General features: G+C 44.1%; 1 protein-coding gene and 1 non-coding gene across 4 annotated transcripts in view; both read right to left on the reverse strand.

Moving 5' to 3' along the window:
* Positions 1-1,122: 1,122 nt before the first annotated feature.
* Positions 1,123-15,809, reverse strand: part of EDEM2 (ER degradation enhancing alpha-mannosidase like protein 2) — an 84,552-nt gene continuing 69,865 nt past the window's right edge. For all 3 annotated transcript variants that reach the window (XM_064382341.1, XM_064382340.1, XM_021665733.2), the window contains 4 exons: positions 11,254-11,378; positions 8,905-9,049; positions 4,167-4,288; positions 1,123-1,690 (listed from right to left, as the gene is read on the reverse strand). In XM_064382341.1, the coding sequence (XP_064238411.1) occupies positions 1,190-1,690; positions 4,167-4,288; positions 8,905-9,049; positions 11,254-11,378 (893 nt within the window). In that variant the 3' untranslated portion in view covers positions 1,123-1,189. The remainder of the gene's footprint in view (positions 1,691-4,166; positions 4,289-8,904; positions 9,050-11,253; positions 11,379-15,809) is intronic.
* On the reverse strand, positions 2,676-2,750 carry LOC135277113 (small nucleolar RNA SNORD56). Its single transcript, XR_010344714.1, has one exon. It is a non-coding gene; the product is annotated as a small nucleolar RNA SNORD56 (small nucleolar RNA).

A 15,809-nucleotide genomic window follows, 5' to 3' on the forward strand; every position in this document is an offset into this window, starting at 1 on the left:
AGCCCAGGAATTCCAGACCAGCCTGGGAAACGAAGCAAGACCCCATCTCTAATGTTTACAAAAATGAAAAGAAAAATTTAGTTATAAGAAAATAAAATTTAAAAAAGAAATAAAATTTTACATAATTAAAGTTTAAAAGCTTGCCTCCTCAGGGAGGCCTTTTCCACCCACCCTATCTAAAGCAGCTTATCTTCGCCATTATTTTCTAGCACAGCCCCCTATTTTCTTCATGGAACTGATCACAATGTTATTTTATCTACTTACTAGGTTATTTCTTTCCGCTAGAAATTTAATTTCCACAAGAATAAAAACTGTTTGCCTTGTCCGCTGCTGAACCTCCGGGGCTGGGACTGGTACACAAAGGTGCCTGCCCAGCACCATGGCTCACTCCTGTAATCCCAATTACTCAGGAGGCTGAGGTGGGGGGATTGTTTAGCCCAGGAGTTTGAGATCAGCCTAGGCAACATAGGGAGACCCCACCTCTACATTTTTAAAAAATCAGGCAAGTTGGAGTGGTGTGTGTCTGTGGTCTAAGTACTTCAGAGGCTGAGATGGGAGGATCACTTGAGCCTGGGAGGTCGAGGCTGCAGTGAGCCATGATCATGCCACTACAGTCCAACCTCAGTGACAGAGGGAGACCCCATCTCAAAAGAAAGGAGGTGCTTAATAAATCTTTGTTGCATGGAAGGACAGGTGGATAGATGGGTCAACTAAAAAGCAAGAAGTGACTGGGTGTGGTGGCTCATGCCTGTAATCCCAGCACTTTGGGAGGCTGAGGCAGGTGGATCACCTGAGGTCAGGGGTTCAAGACCAGCCTGGCCAACATGGTGAAACCCTGTTTCTTAAAAAAAAAAAAAAAAAATTTTAAATATGAAAAAAGAAAAGAGTAAGAAGCACAGGTTAGAGCAAGAACTAACCAAGAAACACATTTATGGCAACACTTTCCCAAAAGACACCAGAAAAGGAAGGGAGATTCAACTATGGACCCTGGGATCTTTGGAGCCCCTGTTTCTCCAACTGCATGAGAAAATTAACTAGATTCACAATTGCCCATAGCCACCAATCCTTTCTTTGAATGAAACCTCATGAAATAGCCCAATATGTAAAACGTGACAACTAAAACATGATAGCCAAAAGCAGATTTATTATTTAGTCTCAAAAAAATAAAAATAAAAAAATTATCCAGTGGTTACGAGGAGTCTAGGAAAACCTGTCCCAGTAATGCCAATTTGGAGGTGAAGGGCTGACTGGGGCAGCTGAGAAGTGGGACCTTCTGTTTGGCAGGCTTCCTCTCCCTTGCCTGGTCATGGTTTTCAGGTGAGAAGAGTGTTCCTGGCCCTGCTGGGGGTTCCCATGGCCCCGAACTCACAGTCTTCTTCTGAAATTTTGACCTGTTCCGTTTCAGAGAGTAGAATTCCCTCATCAAGTCCTCCACCTCCCACTGCTCTTCCTTTAGCCTCCGGCAGCAGTGCAGGGCGGCAGGATCGATGGGGTGAGCTTCTGTGTTGAAGATGTACCCCCCAGCCCCCAGGATGCACTCCCCATAGGGGGTGATCACTGCGTCGAAGGTAGAGCCATTGTTGTGGATGAAGTTGGTTGGGTCAAACAGAAGGTAGAGGTATTTCACGGTCTCGGCCAGGAAGAACGACTCCATGCGGTTGTCCAGTTTGTGGTCTCGCAGATCTTTGATCTGACACATGGGAGAAGGAAGCAAGTTGGAACAGCATCACCATTTGGTAGTAAAGGGCAGACAATCCCTTAAGAGTTCCTGTTCTGCCACTAAGCAGCTGAGGGCCTGTGAGCAAATCACTGAAACTTTCGGGACTTCACTCTTTCCCAAGCCACCATCATCTCTCACCTGGATTATCTCATCGGCTTCCCAGTAGGCTCCCAGCTTCCATCCTTAGCCTTACAGTTTATTTATTTAATTACTTACTTATTTACTATTTTAAAAAATAGAGATGGAGTTTCACCATGTTGCCCAGGCTGGTCTGGATTATCACATCAGTTTCCAAATAGGCTTCCAGCTTTCATCCTTAGCCCTACAGTGTATTTATTTTTGTACTATTTTAAAAAATAGAGATGGGGTCTCACCTTATTGCCCAGGCTGGTCTCGAAATCCCAGGGTCAAGCAATTCCTCCTGCCTTGGCCTCCCAAAGTGCCAGGATGACAGGCGTGAGACACACACCCAACCCCTACAGTATATTTATAGTGTAAATCTTCCTGTCAATTCTCTACTCAACACTTTCTGTGAATCCTCCATTTCATGCAGGATAAAAATGGAAGTCATGACCTGGTCCCTGCTCCCTCCCTCCCTGCCCTCACCTCTTACATACTCCTGCCTCAGGCTCTTTGCATCTGTGGTTCTTTCAGCCTGGAGCACTCTGCCTCCAGTTTTCCTCATAGCTTGCTCCCTCCCTTCCTTCAAGTCTCTGCTCAAAGTCTTCCTCACCAGAAAGGTCTCCAGTAACCTTCCTCTATGACAGGATGATCTCCTATCCCGTTTATCCCACCTTTTTGTGACTATAAACATAGAGCTAATTGTCCCTTTTAATGATGGCATAGCATTCCATTGTGAAAATGTATCACCATTTACTTAGCTACCTCCCTGGAAGAGCATTCAGGTGATTCCCAAGTTTTTGTAAGCAACTAATAAGGAGTCTTTTATTCCCCTCCATTCAGACCCAAAGTATCGACACTTACTAACTAGGTCAACTGCTGTTGATGAAAACTATTGACATTGTTTTAGTAAGGAATCTTATTTAGAGAATTTCAACTGAGTTTTCAGGCATGGATGACTAAGATTACTTGCTATAAATATTTTAGCTTCTCAGAATTAGTAATGCTTTTAAACAAAACATTCTCAGTGGACTTTATCTTACATTTAAAAATATGACTCAATTATGGTCTTGATATATCAAGACTATTATTTTCTTGCCCTGTTTGACAAACATCAGATGCCTGTTCCCATCACCATGGAAGACCTCCAAAGGGCTTCATATTCATGGAAATGAGCCCAGCATTCCTAGGAAAACCCCAGTAGGCTTATCATTTTGGTTTTTCACACAATACAGCATATTAGAAACCAAATCATATCAGGGCTTTATTTTTCCCCCTCCACATGCAAGTTTTCTCTCTTCCCCTACACTTATCTATACTTCACTTATAGAATACAATCACATTACAACATTTAGCAAAATAAGTTGTTTTTTAAAAATTCTAATTCAAACATACTCCAAGAGCAAAATAAGTTTTTTGTTGTAGTTTTGAATTCCATACCCCAACCCCAACTCTGTAGGCTTTCCAGGGAATTTTCTTCCAGACCATTTTCTTCCACATCCGTAATGGTTATTTATATCTTGCCTGCTTGGGTCCTATATGGATGTGAGATAACTCTCACCTTTGACCTTTCAGTCTATTCTCCACAGAGCAGCCAGAGCGATCTTTCTAAAATACAAATCAGATCATGTCACTACTCTGCTGTAAATCCTACCAAGGCTTCACATTCCAAGGAGAAAAAAACCCAAATTCTTTCCTGTGGCTTACACAAAGCCCTGTGTGATCTAGCCCCTGCCTACCTCTGGGACCTTATCTCTTCCCACTTTTCTCCTTGCTTACTCCACTCCAGCCACACTGGCCTTCTGTCTACAAGATACACATTCGTGGTTTTTTTCTCATTAAAATGTAAGCTCCATGAGAGCAGGGTCACTGCTATAACCCTTGGGCTAGCAGAGTGCCCGGCATGTGAAAGACATTCAATAAATATCTGCAAGACTAAGTAAGACTGCTTTGTTAAGGAGTCCCAGGTCTGAATATAGGGCTATGGGACTCTGGATTTCCCTAACAAAACTTTTTACGAAACTCACCTTCAAAGTCACCAATTCAAACAGATCAAGGATCTCTGATGTGGGAGGAATGGCAAGGGCCTGGGTCAAGATTCCGAGCAACTAATCTTAGCTCTACCTCTACTAGCTGTGAGATCTTTAGCAAGGCACTTAGCTTCTCTGTTCTCTGGTCTCCCCATCTGTAAAATACAGGCATTATGTCTATCTCCGAGGTCCCTTCTAGTGCTGATACATCAGAACTCCCAAAGCTCTACTCTTAAAGAGGCTTTTTAGCAGCAATGGGGAGACTTCCCAGTTCTTGGGGCCATGAAAACACTTACTGTTGCAAATCCACACTCCACCTTGCTGATTTTTTCAATGGATTCCACAGCATCTCTTCCAAGTTCTAGGAGGGTGGGATCCCCCGTGGCACGGTAGAGGTACATTGCACTTTCAATGAGTTCTGCAAAGTCCAAAGCAGACCCTCCTCACTCAGTGGCTGCACAGGGATGGCCTGGGGCCTCTTAGGGCAGTGAGGGACTACTCTCCTCCATAGCTTGTCCATAAGGCCCCAACTAGTAGGAACACAGGATACCTCATCCAATGCTGAATTTCAGAGCCAGTATACCCAAAGCTTGAAGCTCAGCAGAGACCAGCATTCAGGCTGACCAGATTCCCACCCCAAGGGAGAGAAAGGTAGCCAGGATCTGGGGTAGAGAAGGTGGCAGAGGCTGTTGCCCATTTCCCAATATCTGTTCCCCGTTTCCTCCTTAGTAGCAGAATTCCTAACTTCAGCTAAACACAGGCTGCCTGGCTGCCAACACTAACAATTATTCTCAGAGCTAGGTGGGATTAAGGACACCATGGCAAGCCATATAGGCTCAGAACATGAGAGAGAAAAAATTTCTATCCTAATTAAGCTACTATTTTTTTTCTGTCACTCAGAGTCTAACCTAATTCTAAAACTCAAAAGAAGAGTAAGAGCCTGGCATCATAAGGCTCTTTCTGAGATACGATAGGCCAAAAGATGAAGGCTAAGATAACCAAGAGCGGGCCAGGCATGGTGGTTCATGCCTGTAATCCCAGCGCTTTGGGAGACCAAAGGGAGAGGATCGTTTGAGCCCAGGAGTTTGAGGCCAGCCTGGGCAACACAGTGAGATCTTGTCTCTACAAAAAATAAAAATAATTAGCTGGGTGTGGCATGCATCTGTAGTCCTAGCTACTCAGAAGGCTGAGGTAGGAGGATCACTTGAGCCCAGGAGTTTGAGGCTGCAATGAGGTGTGAGCAAGCCACTGCAGCACTTCAGCCTGGTTGACAGAGTGAGACCTTATCTCAAAGCAAACAAATGAACAAACAACAACAAACATCAAAACATCAATCTAACAAAGATGTAGTCATCAGTTCACTGTGCCCAGAGGAAAATGATGTTTTGTCTTACCCAACTCTATGCCTCAACTGGAACTTGATGTTAAGACATGAGCTCTATCTTAAGATGAGTATTAGCTAACAGGAGTGGGTCCAGATGAGAATATTTATTCTAGAGAAAAGAAAATCCAGGAAAATGTGTTTATTGCTTTCAAATACCTGAAGAACTTTTGGGGAGCTGACTTCAAGGGTGACTTCAGTTCAGTATGCTTTCTACTTTATCCACCTTTTCTAAGAGAGAAGAACCCCTGTCCCCTTTCTATACCATCATCTCCCCCAATCTTCTGTTCTGTTTCCCTCTGAGCTTGATCAGTGCTTCTCTCCCTTTTGGTGTATTGCTGCAAACTCTAGTTCTTATTTTATTTAATTAATTATTTTTTTGTGTGACAGACTCTCACTCTGTCACCCGGGCTGGAGTGCTGTGGCACAATCTCCACTCACTGCAACCTCCACCTCCCACGTTCAAGCAATTCTCATGCCTCAACCTCCCAAGTAGCTGGGATTACAGTCCTGGTTAATTTTTGTATTTTTAGTGGAGAAAGGGTTTCGTCATATTGGCCAGGTTTGTCTCAAACTCCTGACCTCAAGAGATCCGCCTGCCTTGGCCTCCTAAAGTGCTGAAATTATAGGCGTGAGTCACTGCGCCCAGCCTCTAGTTCTCATTTTAGAGAAAAGGTCCCTGCCTATCTCCTCAGTGCTCTCTTACTTCCTCCTCTTCTCCCCTTACAGACCTCTAGACAATTGCTAATCTAATTGCTCATATTCTAAGGCACAGACTAGGGCACGCTCACTGCTAGATGAACACATTCTGTGTGTTCAAAGGCAGAAAAGATAATGCTCTCATGGGAGGCTTCCTCTTCTTTTTGTTTGTTTTGAGATGGAGTCTCACTCTGTCACCCAGGCTGGAGTGCAGTGGCACAATCTTGGCTCACTGCAACCTCCACTTCCCGGATTCAAGCAATTCTCCTGTCTCAGCCTCCGAAGTAGATAGGATTACAGGTGCCCGTGACCATGCCCGGCTAATTTTTGTATTTTTAGTAGAGATGGGGTTTCGCCACATTGTCAGGCTGGTCTCGAACTCCTGACCTCAGTTGATTCACCTGCCTTGACCTCCCAAAGTGCTGGGATTACAGACATGAGCCACTGCACCCAGCCCTCTTCTGCTTCTAGCAGCTGCTGGGGTCAGAGCCCCATGCCCAGCCATGGTGCTTCTCTCCCCATGCATGAGCATGTTAGTTACTGCTTCACTTTCCTGTGCATCTGACCAACTCTGTACAGCAGTGGTCCCCAACCTTTTTGGCACCAGGGACCAGTTTCATGGAAGACAATTTTTCCATGAACTGGGGTTGTAGGGGATAGTTTTGGGATAATTCAAGTGCATTACATTTATTGTGTACTTTATATTATTATTACATTGTAATATATACTGAAATAATTATACAATCCACCGTAATGTAGAATCATTGAGATCACTGAGCTTGTTTTCCTGCAACTAGATATCCCAATCTAGGGGTGATGGACATATGGGAGATACTGAAAGATCGTTAGGCATTAGCTTCTGGTAAGGAGCATGTAACCTAGACGTCTCACATGTGCAGTTCACAATACGGTTCTTGCTCCTATGAGCATCTAATGCCGCGGCTGATCTGACAGGAGGTGGAGCTCAGGCAGCAACTCGAGCGATGAGGAGCGGCTGTAAATACAGATGAAGCTCACTCACTCACAGGCCGTTCACCTCCTGCTGTGTGACCTGGTTTCTTTTTTCTTTGTTTTTTGAGATGGAGTCTCACTCTGTCACCCAGGCTGGGGTGCAGTGGTGCGATTTCGGCTCACTGCAACCTTCGTCTCCCGGGTTCAAGTGATCCTCCTGCCTCAGCCTCCTGAGTAGCTGGTGTGCCACCATGCCTGGTTAATTTTTGTATTTTTAGTAGAGATAGGGTTTCACTATGTTGGTCAGGCTGGTGTCGAACTCCTGACCTCATGATCCACCCGCCTCAGCCTCCCAAAGCACTGGGATTACAGCCGTGAGCCACTGCACCTGGCATGACCTGGTTTCTAACAGGCCACAGACTGGTATTGATGCATGGCCTGGGAGTTGGGGATCCCTGCTCTAGAGGAAGGCGACAGCCTGAAGTTTAGATTTGTAATTAGAAGTAAAAGCCTGAAGAAGCCTTTAGGCCAGGCTCTGTGCTCCAACACCACTGATCAGAAACATATATGAGAGTATAAGGCTCTGGCCAATCCAGTGAAAGAGTAGTCCTTATCTCCGATTTGTCATTGTTTTGGGGTAGAAAGGATGACTCCTGGATTCTTGACAGCGGTGCCTTATTTTTATTTATTTATTTATTTATAAAGGCCAGGTTCCTTGGGTTAAGTTTATACGCCTCTGTGACACATGCAGACAACCTGTCCCTTCCTGACCTTTCCTTTTTTTCTTTTCATTTTTTTTTTTTGAGACAGAATCTCCCTCTGTCGCCCAGGCTGGAGTGCAGTTGTGAGATCTTGGCTCACTGCAAGCTCCATCTTCCAGGTTCAAGCAATTCTCCTGTCTTGGCCTCCCAAGTAGCTGGGACTACAGGCATCTGCCACCATGCCTGACTAATTTTTGTATTTTTAGTAGAGACAGGGTTTAACCATATTGGTCAGGAAGTCTTCAACTCCTGACCTCAGGTGATCCACCCACCTCGGCCTGTCAAAGTGCTGGGATTACAGGTGTGGGCCACCATGCCCGGCCTGAGTTTCTTGTTTTAAAAACATGCCATGAGAACAAATGCATGAGAAACACCAAGAACAGTGGCCTCTAAGGAGAGAAAAGTAACTAATTTGCTCTTTTCTCCCTCTCCTGGTCCCCTCCACACCTCCTACAATAATCACTTGAGTTAGAAGAGGAAGGAAATGGGGTAGAGGAAGGCAGGACAAGCAGAAGCCACTAGGAAGGCCTGTCCCACGGTTAAAATGCAATTCAGGTGGGAAAGTCAGAAATGTGTAAAAGAATGGGCTCATAGCCTGTTTTAGGGTGAGGGGATGACTATGTGTGCTGACTAAGCTTCCTTTGTCCCCCTTTTTCTTCCCCTCCTCACAATTTTCAGCTTCCCTGAAGTGAATCAGAGGGCATCGGCACTAGAAAGGAACATAAGACAGTGTTTCATGTATAGTCCCTTGCTTGATTCTGAGCTGTAAATGGGGAGGTGGAAGAGACTAGGTAATTCCTAAGGGCTGTCCAAAGTTCTAACATTCCATACACGTAAGCATAATTTATCTGACCAACGGCCTTAGGAAGTTTGCCTACACTTCTGGAATCCTGATGGCAGGAGATCAAAAGGAGTCAACCTTTGGCTTTTTCTTTCTTACTCATTTCCTGATTTGAAAGAGCATATGACTTAGTTAGGAGTCCTAGGTTCCAGGCCTAGCTCCTGCACTTAAGAGCCAGGGGCAAGCTATTTCATCCCACTAGGCCTCAGTTTCCATATCTGAAAACACAGGGATAATTAACTCCTAGTAAAAAAAACCACCCAGAGCCACTGAAAGGAACAGAAAGGGGGAAAAAAATGAACTTGTGAGCAGTTGTGGAGCATGGAGCCTTGTAGAGAGGGTTTGGGGTTTCAGGAACCAGAACCTGCAGGCAGATGATGAGAGCCAGAAATGCTGCTCACCTGGCCGAAGTGGGTAGCCCTCTCGCTTCTCCACTGTGTATCCCTGAGGAATGTTGTAGAATTCCGGGAGCCCCCCAAACTGCTTCCATACAGTGTAGTAGTTGAGGAAGGTCCTCATGGCATTGTCAATGTCTCCAATGAGACTCTGTGGGAGAAAGTGGCTGTCAGGCAGGTAGACATCAGGCATAAAATCCCACAGACACTTTGGGAGACCGAGGCAGGTGGATCACCTGAGGTCAGGAGTTTGAGACCAGCCTGACCAACATGGAGAAACCCCGTCTCTACTAAAAATACAAAACTAGCCGGGTGTGGTGGCACATGTCTGTAATCCCAGCTACTCAGGAGGCTGAGGCAGAAGAATTGCTTGAACCCAAGAGGCAGAGGTTGCGATAAGCCGAGATCACATCATCGCATTCCAGCCTGGGCAACGAGAGTGAAACTCTGTCTAAAAAAAATAAAACCCACAGACAAAACCCCACAGACAACCTCAAGAAAAGACAAAGTAAAATCTGTAGGGCCAAAAAGGCCTTGAATTATTACCTGAGTCTGCCAGTTACTCAGCGTGGCGCTGAGCCAGGCACTGGACTTCGCTGAGCCTCAACTATGAGACGTAAAATACACCACCTATCTCATACATTGTTGGAAGGAACAGAGATTGTATATTAGGTCCCTAAATCTTCAGAGTAAATGTCAGCTATTAACAGTATTAGAATTCAGCCAGCCAGTTCAAAATTCTAAGAATAGGGAGAAGTTTGTCCTAAGTCTCACTCCCACACCACACTTCCAACAGATAACCATTTTTGTTTTCGTTTTTGAGACAAGGTCTGGCTCTGTCACCCAGGCTGGAGTGCAATGGCACAGTTACGGTTCACTGCAGCCTTGACCTCCTAGGCTCAAGAGATCCTCCCACTTCAGCCTCCCATGTAGCTGGGACCACAGGTACACTCCACAACTCCTGGCTAACTTTTTTATTTTCTGTAGCGATGGGGGGTCTCACTTTGTTGCCCGGCTAGCCTCAAACTCCTGGGCTCAAGTGATCTTCCTACCTCAGCCTCCCAATGTGCTGGGATTACAAGCATGACCCATTTATGCCCAGCCTCAGATAACCATTACTGGTGTCATATAATTTTCCAGAGTTTCTTTATGCATAAGTATATGTTATTTTCCCAACACTAAAAAATAGCCTTTGGTTTCTTATTAATAGGGATATTAATTATCTTCATATTTTCAGATTCAGAAATTTGGCTTTCAGATATTTTTATTTGACTTGGTTCCAACAACTAATGTGGCAATAAATAATTCTGTATATATGTCACATCAAACAGATGTAAAGTGTTGTATGTAAGGTACATTTTCAGAATTAGGATCACTGGGTCAAAGTATATATGCATTCCTAATTTTACCAGCTATTGCTAAGTAGCAATGACTATTAATGTAATCTAACAAGGAAGCAGCTGACCTTGACATCTTCATTGGATGTCTCATGGACAGAACAAACTTGGCATCTCCTGAACAAATTTCTTGGTTCCCCTACTTTCCCACAAAGTTGTCTTCCTACTATGGCCTTTTTCCCTTCTTGGTAAATGACATAATGTCTAGCTGGTTATTCTGGATAGAAATCTGGTGGTCATTTTGTTTTTCTGGTTTTTTTTTTTGAGGCAGGGTCTCACTCTGTCGCCCAGGCTGCAGCGGTGTGATCATGGTTCACTGCAGGCTTGATCTCCTGGGCTCAAGCAATCCTTCCATGGCAGTCTCTCCTGTAGCTGGGACTACAGGCGTGTGCCACCACACTCAGCTAATTTTTGATTTTTTGTAGAGATGAGGTCTTGCTATGTTTGCCCAGGTGGGACTACTTTTTCTTAAAACTTTTAAAAATCTAGATGATAAGAACATTGTGGTACATGCACTGTTTTGGAACACCAAAGGGAGTAGATTAGATGAGCTCTAAGATTCTTCAGGCTGAAACTCTATCAGACCATGTAATGGGAAAATAACGAGATGGCAGAGTGGCATGAGCTGCTTCCCGCCCTTCCTGAGGCCCACTGTCAAGCTCGGACAGAAATGCCCAGTGGAGAAACAGCTGTTGCCAATGGCTGTTCCTGCCCAGACTGGAAATGTACTGTCGACTTTTATTTTAAGGACTACAACATTCCACAGCAAACTGGAAACTCAGTTCCTGACACTCGATTTGGCAGAACTCTAAATCTATCTAATTCACTCTAGGTCTCTCTTCCATCCTCAACCTGTCCCTCCAAAAAGAGTACTCAAGCAACTCACAAAGTATCTTATTTGACTTATACATCAAAATGAGCTTGCTTTGCCAGACCCACATTCTTTGATCATTCCTACCTGAAGACCAGGCCAGTAGGCCTCCAAGGACTGGAAAACTGGCATGGACACAGTCCCCTTGTACATCTGCACCCACAGGTACCAGTCATCGAAGCGGGTGTAGTTCCGGATGGCTTTGTTATACTCTGCAGTGGGGGAGATGAGATCATGGACATATGAGTGATTAGGGAGAGACCTGGATAGCAGAAGTGAGGACTTACACTTTTGAAAGAGCGCCAGGATGCAATGAGGCAAGCTGACTAGAAAGGAGCATGGATTCTGGAGTCAAACTTCCAGGCTCAAATTCCTGGATTTCCAGCTCTACCACTTGCTAGCTGTGACCTGGGGCAGGTTTTTCCCTTTTAAGCCACAGCCTTATTATCTATAAAATGGAGAAAGTAATTGATATGGTTTGGCTGTGTCTCCGCCTACATCTCATCTTGAATTGTAGCTCCCATAATTCCCTTTGTTGTGGAAGGGACCTGGTGGGAGATAACTGAATCATGGTGGTGGTCTCCCCCATACAATTCTCATGGTAGTGAGTAAGTCTCACGAGATCTGATGGTTTTATCAGGGGAAACACCTTTCACTTGGCTCTCATTCTCTCTTGCCTGCCACCACATAAGATGTGCCTTTCGCCTTCCGCCATGATTGTGAGGCCTCCCCAGTCATGTGGAACTGTGAGTCCATTAAACTTCTTTTTCTTTATAAATTACCCAGTCTTGACTGTGTCTTTATCAGCAGCATGAAAATGGACTAACACAGTAATGTTATGTAGCTGCGGGAGTTTTCAGTCATTTATTTATACAACAAACATTTGCTGAGCACCTATTAGGTACCAAGCACCTATATGGTTGTAAACAAGACAAAGTCCAGCCCTCAGAGAACTTACATTCTAGTGGGAACTTGAATTTATTCCTCATATCTCTCCCCTAGATTGTAAATCCATGAGGCCTGGGACTTTGCTTTGTTCCTTGCAGAATCTCCCACACTAGTGCGAGCAATAAATATTTTCTGAATGAACAAAGTACCAAATATACATGCAAATAAATAAGGTAACAAGAGTTGTAAGGATGATATGAAGCAGTCCATGTTCAGAGCTTGGCACAACGCTTGCCACATCCATGGTATTCAAGAAATATTTTTTGAATAAATGGGTACAGTAGTCTCCCCTTATTTGAGGGGAATACTTTCCAAGATCCTCAGAGGATGTCTGAAACCATGGATAGGACTAAATCAACTCTATATACAGTCATGCGCCACATAACAACATATCAGTCAACGCTCAACTGTGTAGATGGTGGTGGTCCTGTAAGATTATAATAGAACTGAAAAATTCCCACAGCCTAAAGATATCACAACGTTGTACTTTTATAATGCAATGCATTATTCACGTGTTTGTGGTGATGCTGGTGTAAACAAATCTACTGTGCTGCCAGTCATAAAAGTATAACATATACAATTATATACAGTACATGATATTTGATAATAAACAACTCTTTATTGGTTTATGTATTTACTATACTATACTGTCATCATTAGAGTACTCCTTCCACTTATATAAAAAAGGTCAACTGTGAACAGCTTCGGGCAGGTCCTTTGAGGGATTCCAGAAGGCATTGTTATCGTAGGACATGACAGCTCTCTGTTACTTCCCCTGAAGACCTTCTAGTAGGACAACATGGGGGAGTGGAAGACAGTGATATTGATGATCTTGACCCTGTGTAGGCCTAGGCTAATGCATGTTTATATCTTAGTTCTTTTTTTTTTTTTTGAGACGGAGTTTCGCTCTTGATACCCAGGCTGGAGCGCAATGGCGCGATCTCGGCTCACCGCAATCTCCGCCTCCTGGGTTCAGGCAATTCTCCTGCCTCAGCCTCCTGAGTAGCTGGGATTACAGGCACACGCCACCGTGCCCAGCTAATTTTTTGTATTAGTAGAGACGGGGTTTCACCATGTTGACCAGGATGGTCTCGATCTCTTGACCTCCCGCCTCGGCCTCCCAAAGTGCTGGGATTACAGGCTTGAGCCACCGCGCCTGGCTATATCTTAGTTCTTAACAAAAAAGTTTAAAAGGTAAAAACAAAATAAAAATAGAAAAATAGAAAAAAGTTCAGTGAATAAGGATATTAAAAAATATTTCTGTATAGCTATACAATGTGTTTTTTTTTTTTTTGAGACGGAGTCTTGCTCTGTCTCCAGGCTGGAGTGCAGTGGTGTGATCTCAGCTCACTGCAACCTCCACCTCCTGAGTTCAAACAATTCTCCTGCCTCAGCCTCCTGAATAGCTGGGACTACAGGCACGTGCCACTATGCCCAGTTAATTTTTAGTAGAGACAGCATTTCACCATGTAGGCCAGGATGGTCTCAATCTCCTGACCTTGTGATATGCCCATCTCGGCTCCCAAAGTGCTGAGATTACAGGCATGAGCCACCATGCCCGGCCATAATGTGTTTTAAGCTAAGAGTTATTACAAATGAGTCAAAAGTATTTAAAAATTTTAAAGTTTATAAAGTAGAAAAGTTACAGTAAGCTAACGTTAATCTATTACTGGAGGCTAGGCATGATGGCTCATGCCTGTAATCCCAGCACTTTGGGAGGCAGACGTGGGTGGATATCACCTGAGGTCAGGAGTTCGTGACCAACCTGGCCAACATAGTGAAACCCCGTCTCTACTAAAAATACAAAAATTAGCCAGGCATGGTGGTGCGTGCCTGTAATCCCAGTTACTTAGAAGGCTGAGGCAGGAGAATTGCTTGAACCTCAGAGGCGGAGGTTGCAGTAAGCCAAGATCATACCACTGCACTCCAGCCTGGGCAACAGAGGGAGGCTCCATTTCCAAAAAAAAAAAAAATTACTACTGGAGGAAGAAAAAAAAATTTAATAAATTTAGTGTAGCCTACGTGTACAGTATTTATAAAGTTTACAGCAGTGTAATGACCTAGGCCTTGACATTTACTCACCACTCACTGACTCACCCAGAGCAACTTCCTCTCCTGTAAACTTCATTCATGGTAGGTGGACCACTTTTTATCTTTTATACTGTATTTGTGCTGTACTTTTTCTGTGTTTAGTTACATAAATACTTACCATTCTATTACAATTGTCTACAGTATTCAGTAGAGTAACATGCTGTACAGGTTTGTAGCCTAGCAGCAATAGGCTACACCATACAGCCTAGGTATGTAGTCGGCTATACCATCTAGGTTGCACAATGATGAAATCGCCTAATGATGCAATTCTCAGAATGCATCCCTGTCACTGAGCAACGCATGACTACTGTTTTCCTATACATACATATCTATGAGAAAGTTTAATTCATTAATGTTTTAAAAATTTTTTATTTTTGAGACAGGGTCTCACTCAGTCACCCAGGCTGAAGTGCAGTGGTATGATCATGGCTCACTGCACCCTCGACCTCCCAGGCTTAAGCACTCCTCCACCTCAGTCAGCCTTCCAAGCAGCTGGGACCACAGGCATGCACCACCATGCCCAGCTAAGTTTTTTTATTTTTTGTAATGATGAGGTCTCACCATGTTGCCCAGGCTGATCTCAAACTTCTGGGGTCAAGCAGTTGTCTTGCAGCAGCACTGGGATTACAGGCATGAGCCACTGTGCCCAGCCGAAAAAATTTAATTTATAAATTGGGCATGGGAAGAGATGAAGAACAATAACTAATAATAAAACAGAACAATTATAACAATACATGGTATAGAAGTTATGTGAATTTGTCCTTTCAGTAAGAGACAGAAAAGAAATGATGTGAATTTAGTTTCTCAAAATATCTTTTTTTTTTTTTTATGAGATGGGGTCTTGCTATATTGCCCAGGCTGGTCTCAAACTCCTGGCCTTAAGCAATCCTCCCGTCCAAAGCATTGGGATGACAGGCGTGAGCCATTGCACCCAGCCTCAAAATACTTTATCTGACTGCACTCACCTATTTCAGACTGCAGTTGACCATGGAAATCAAAACCGGGGATAACAGGGGACTACCATAGCTATAATAATCATAGTAATTAGGTGTTCAACAATTCCTTGATATTGCTCGTGTCTAAGGGCCTAGAGGGTAAGATGTATTTATTCAACAGGCATTAATCTATTACCTACCACATGTAAAGCACTGTGGGAAACATAAGATGAATAAGGCATAGATCCTACATTCAATTGGTAGAGCTGTAACTCTGTTTTTTTTTTTTTTTTTGAGACAGAGTCTTGCTCTGTCACCCAGGCTGGAGTGCAATGGCTCAATCTCTGCTCGCTGTAACCTCCACCTCCTGGATTCAAGTGATTCTCCTGACTCAGCCTCCCGAGTAGCTGGGATTACAGGTGCACACCACCATGCCCAGCTAATTTTTTTGTATTTTTAGTAGAGATGGGGTTTCACCATGTTGGCCGGGCTGGTCTTGAACTCCTGATGTTGTGATCCACCTGCCTTGGCCTCCCAAAGTGCTAGGATTACAGGCATGAGTCACCACACCTGGCCAAGCTGTAACTATTGATGAGAGCTAACTACAAAAAAGATGTTGAAGGTCCTAAATTCTAAAGAAGGATCAAGCTACTTTCTAGGCAAGGTGAC

Source organism: Aotus nancymaae, unplaced genomic scaffold, assembly GCF_030222135.1.
Source record: "Aotus nancymaae isolate 86718 unplaced genomic scaffold, 86718_ANA_hifiasm-v0.15.2.pri h1tg000029l, whole genome shotgun sequence".
NCBI lineage: Eukaryota > Metazoa > Chordata > Mammalia > Primates > Aotidae > Aotus > Aotus nancymaae.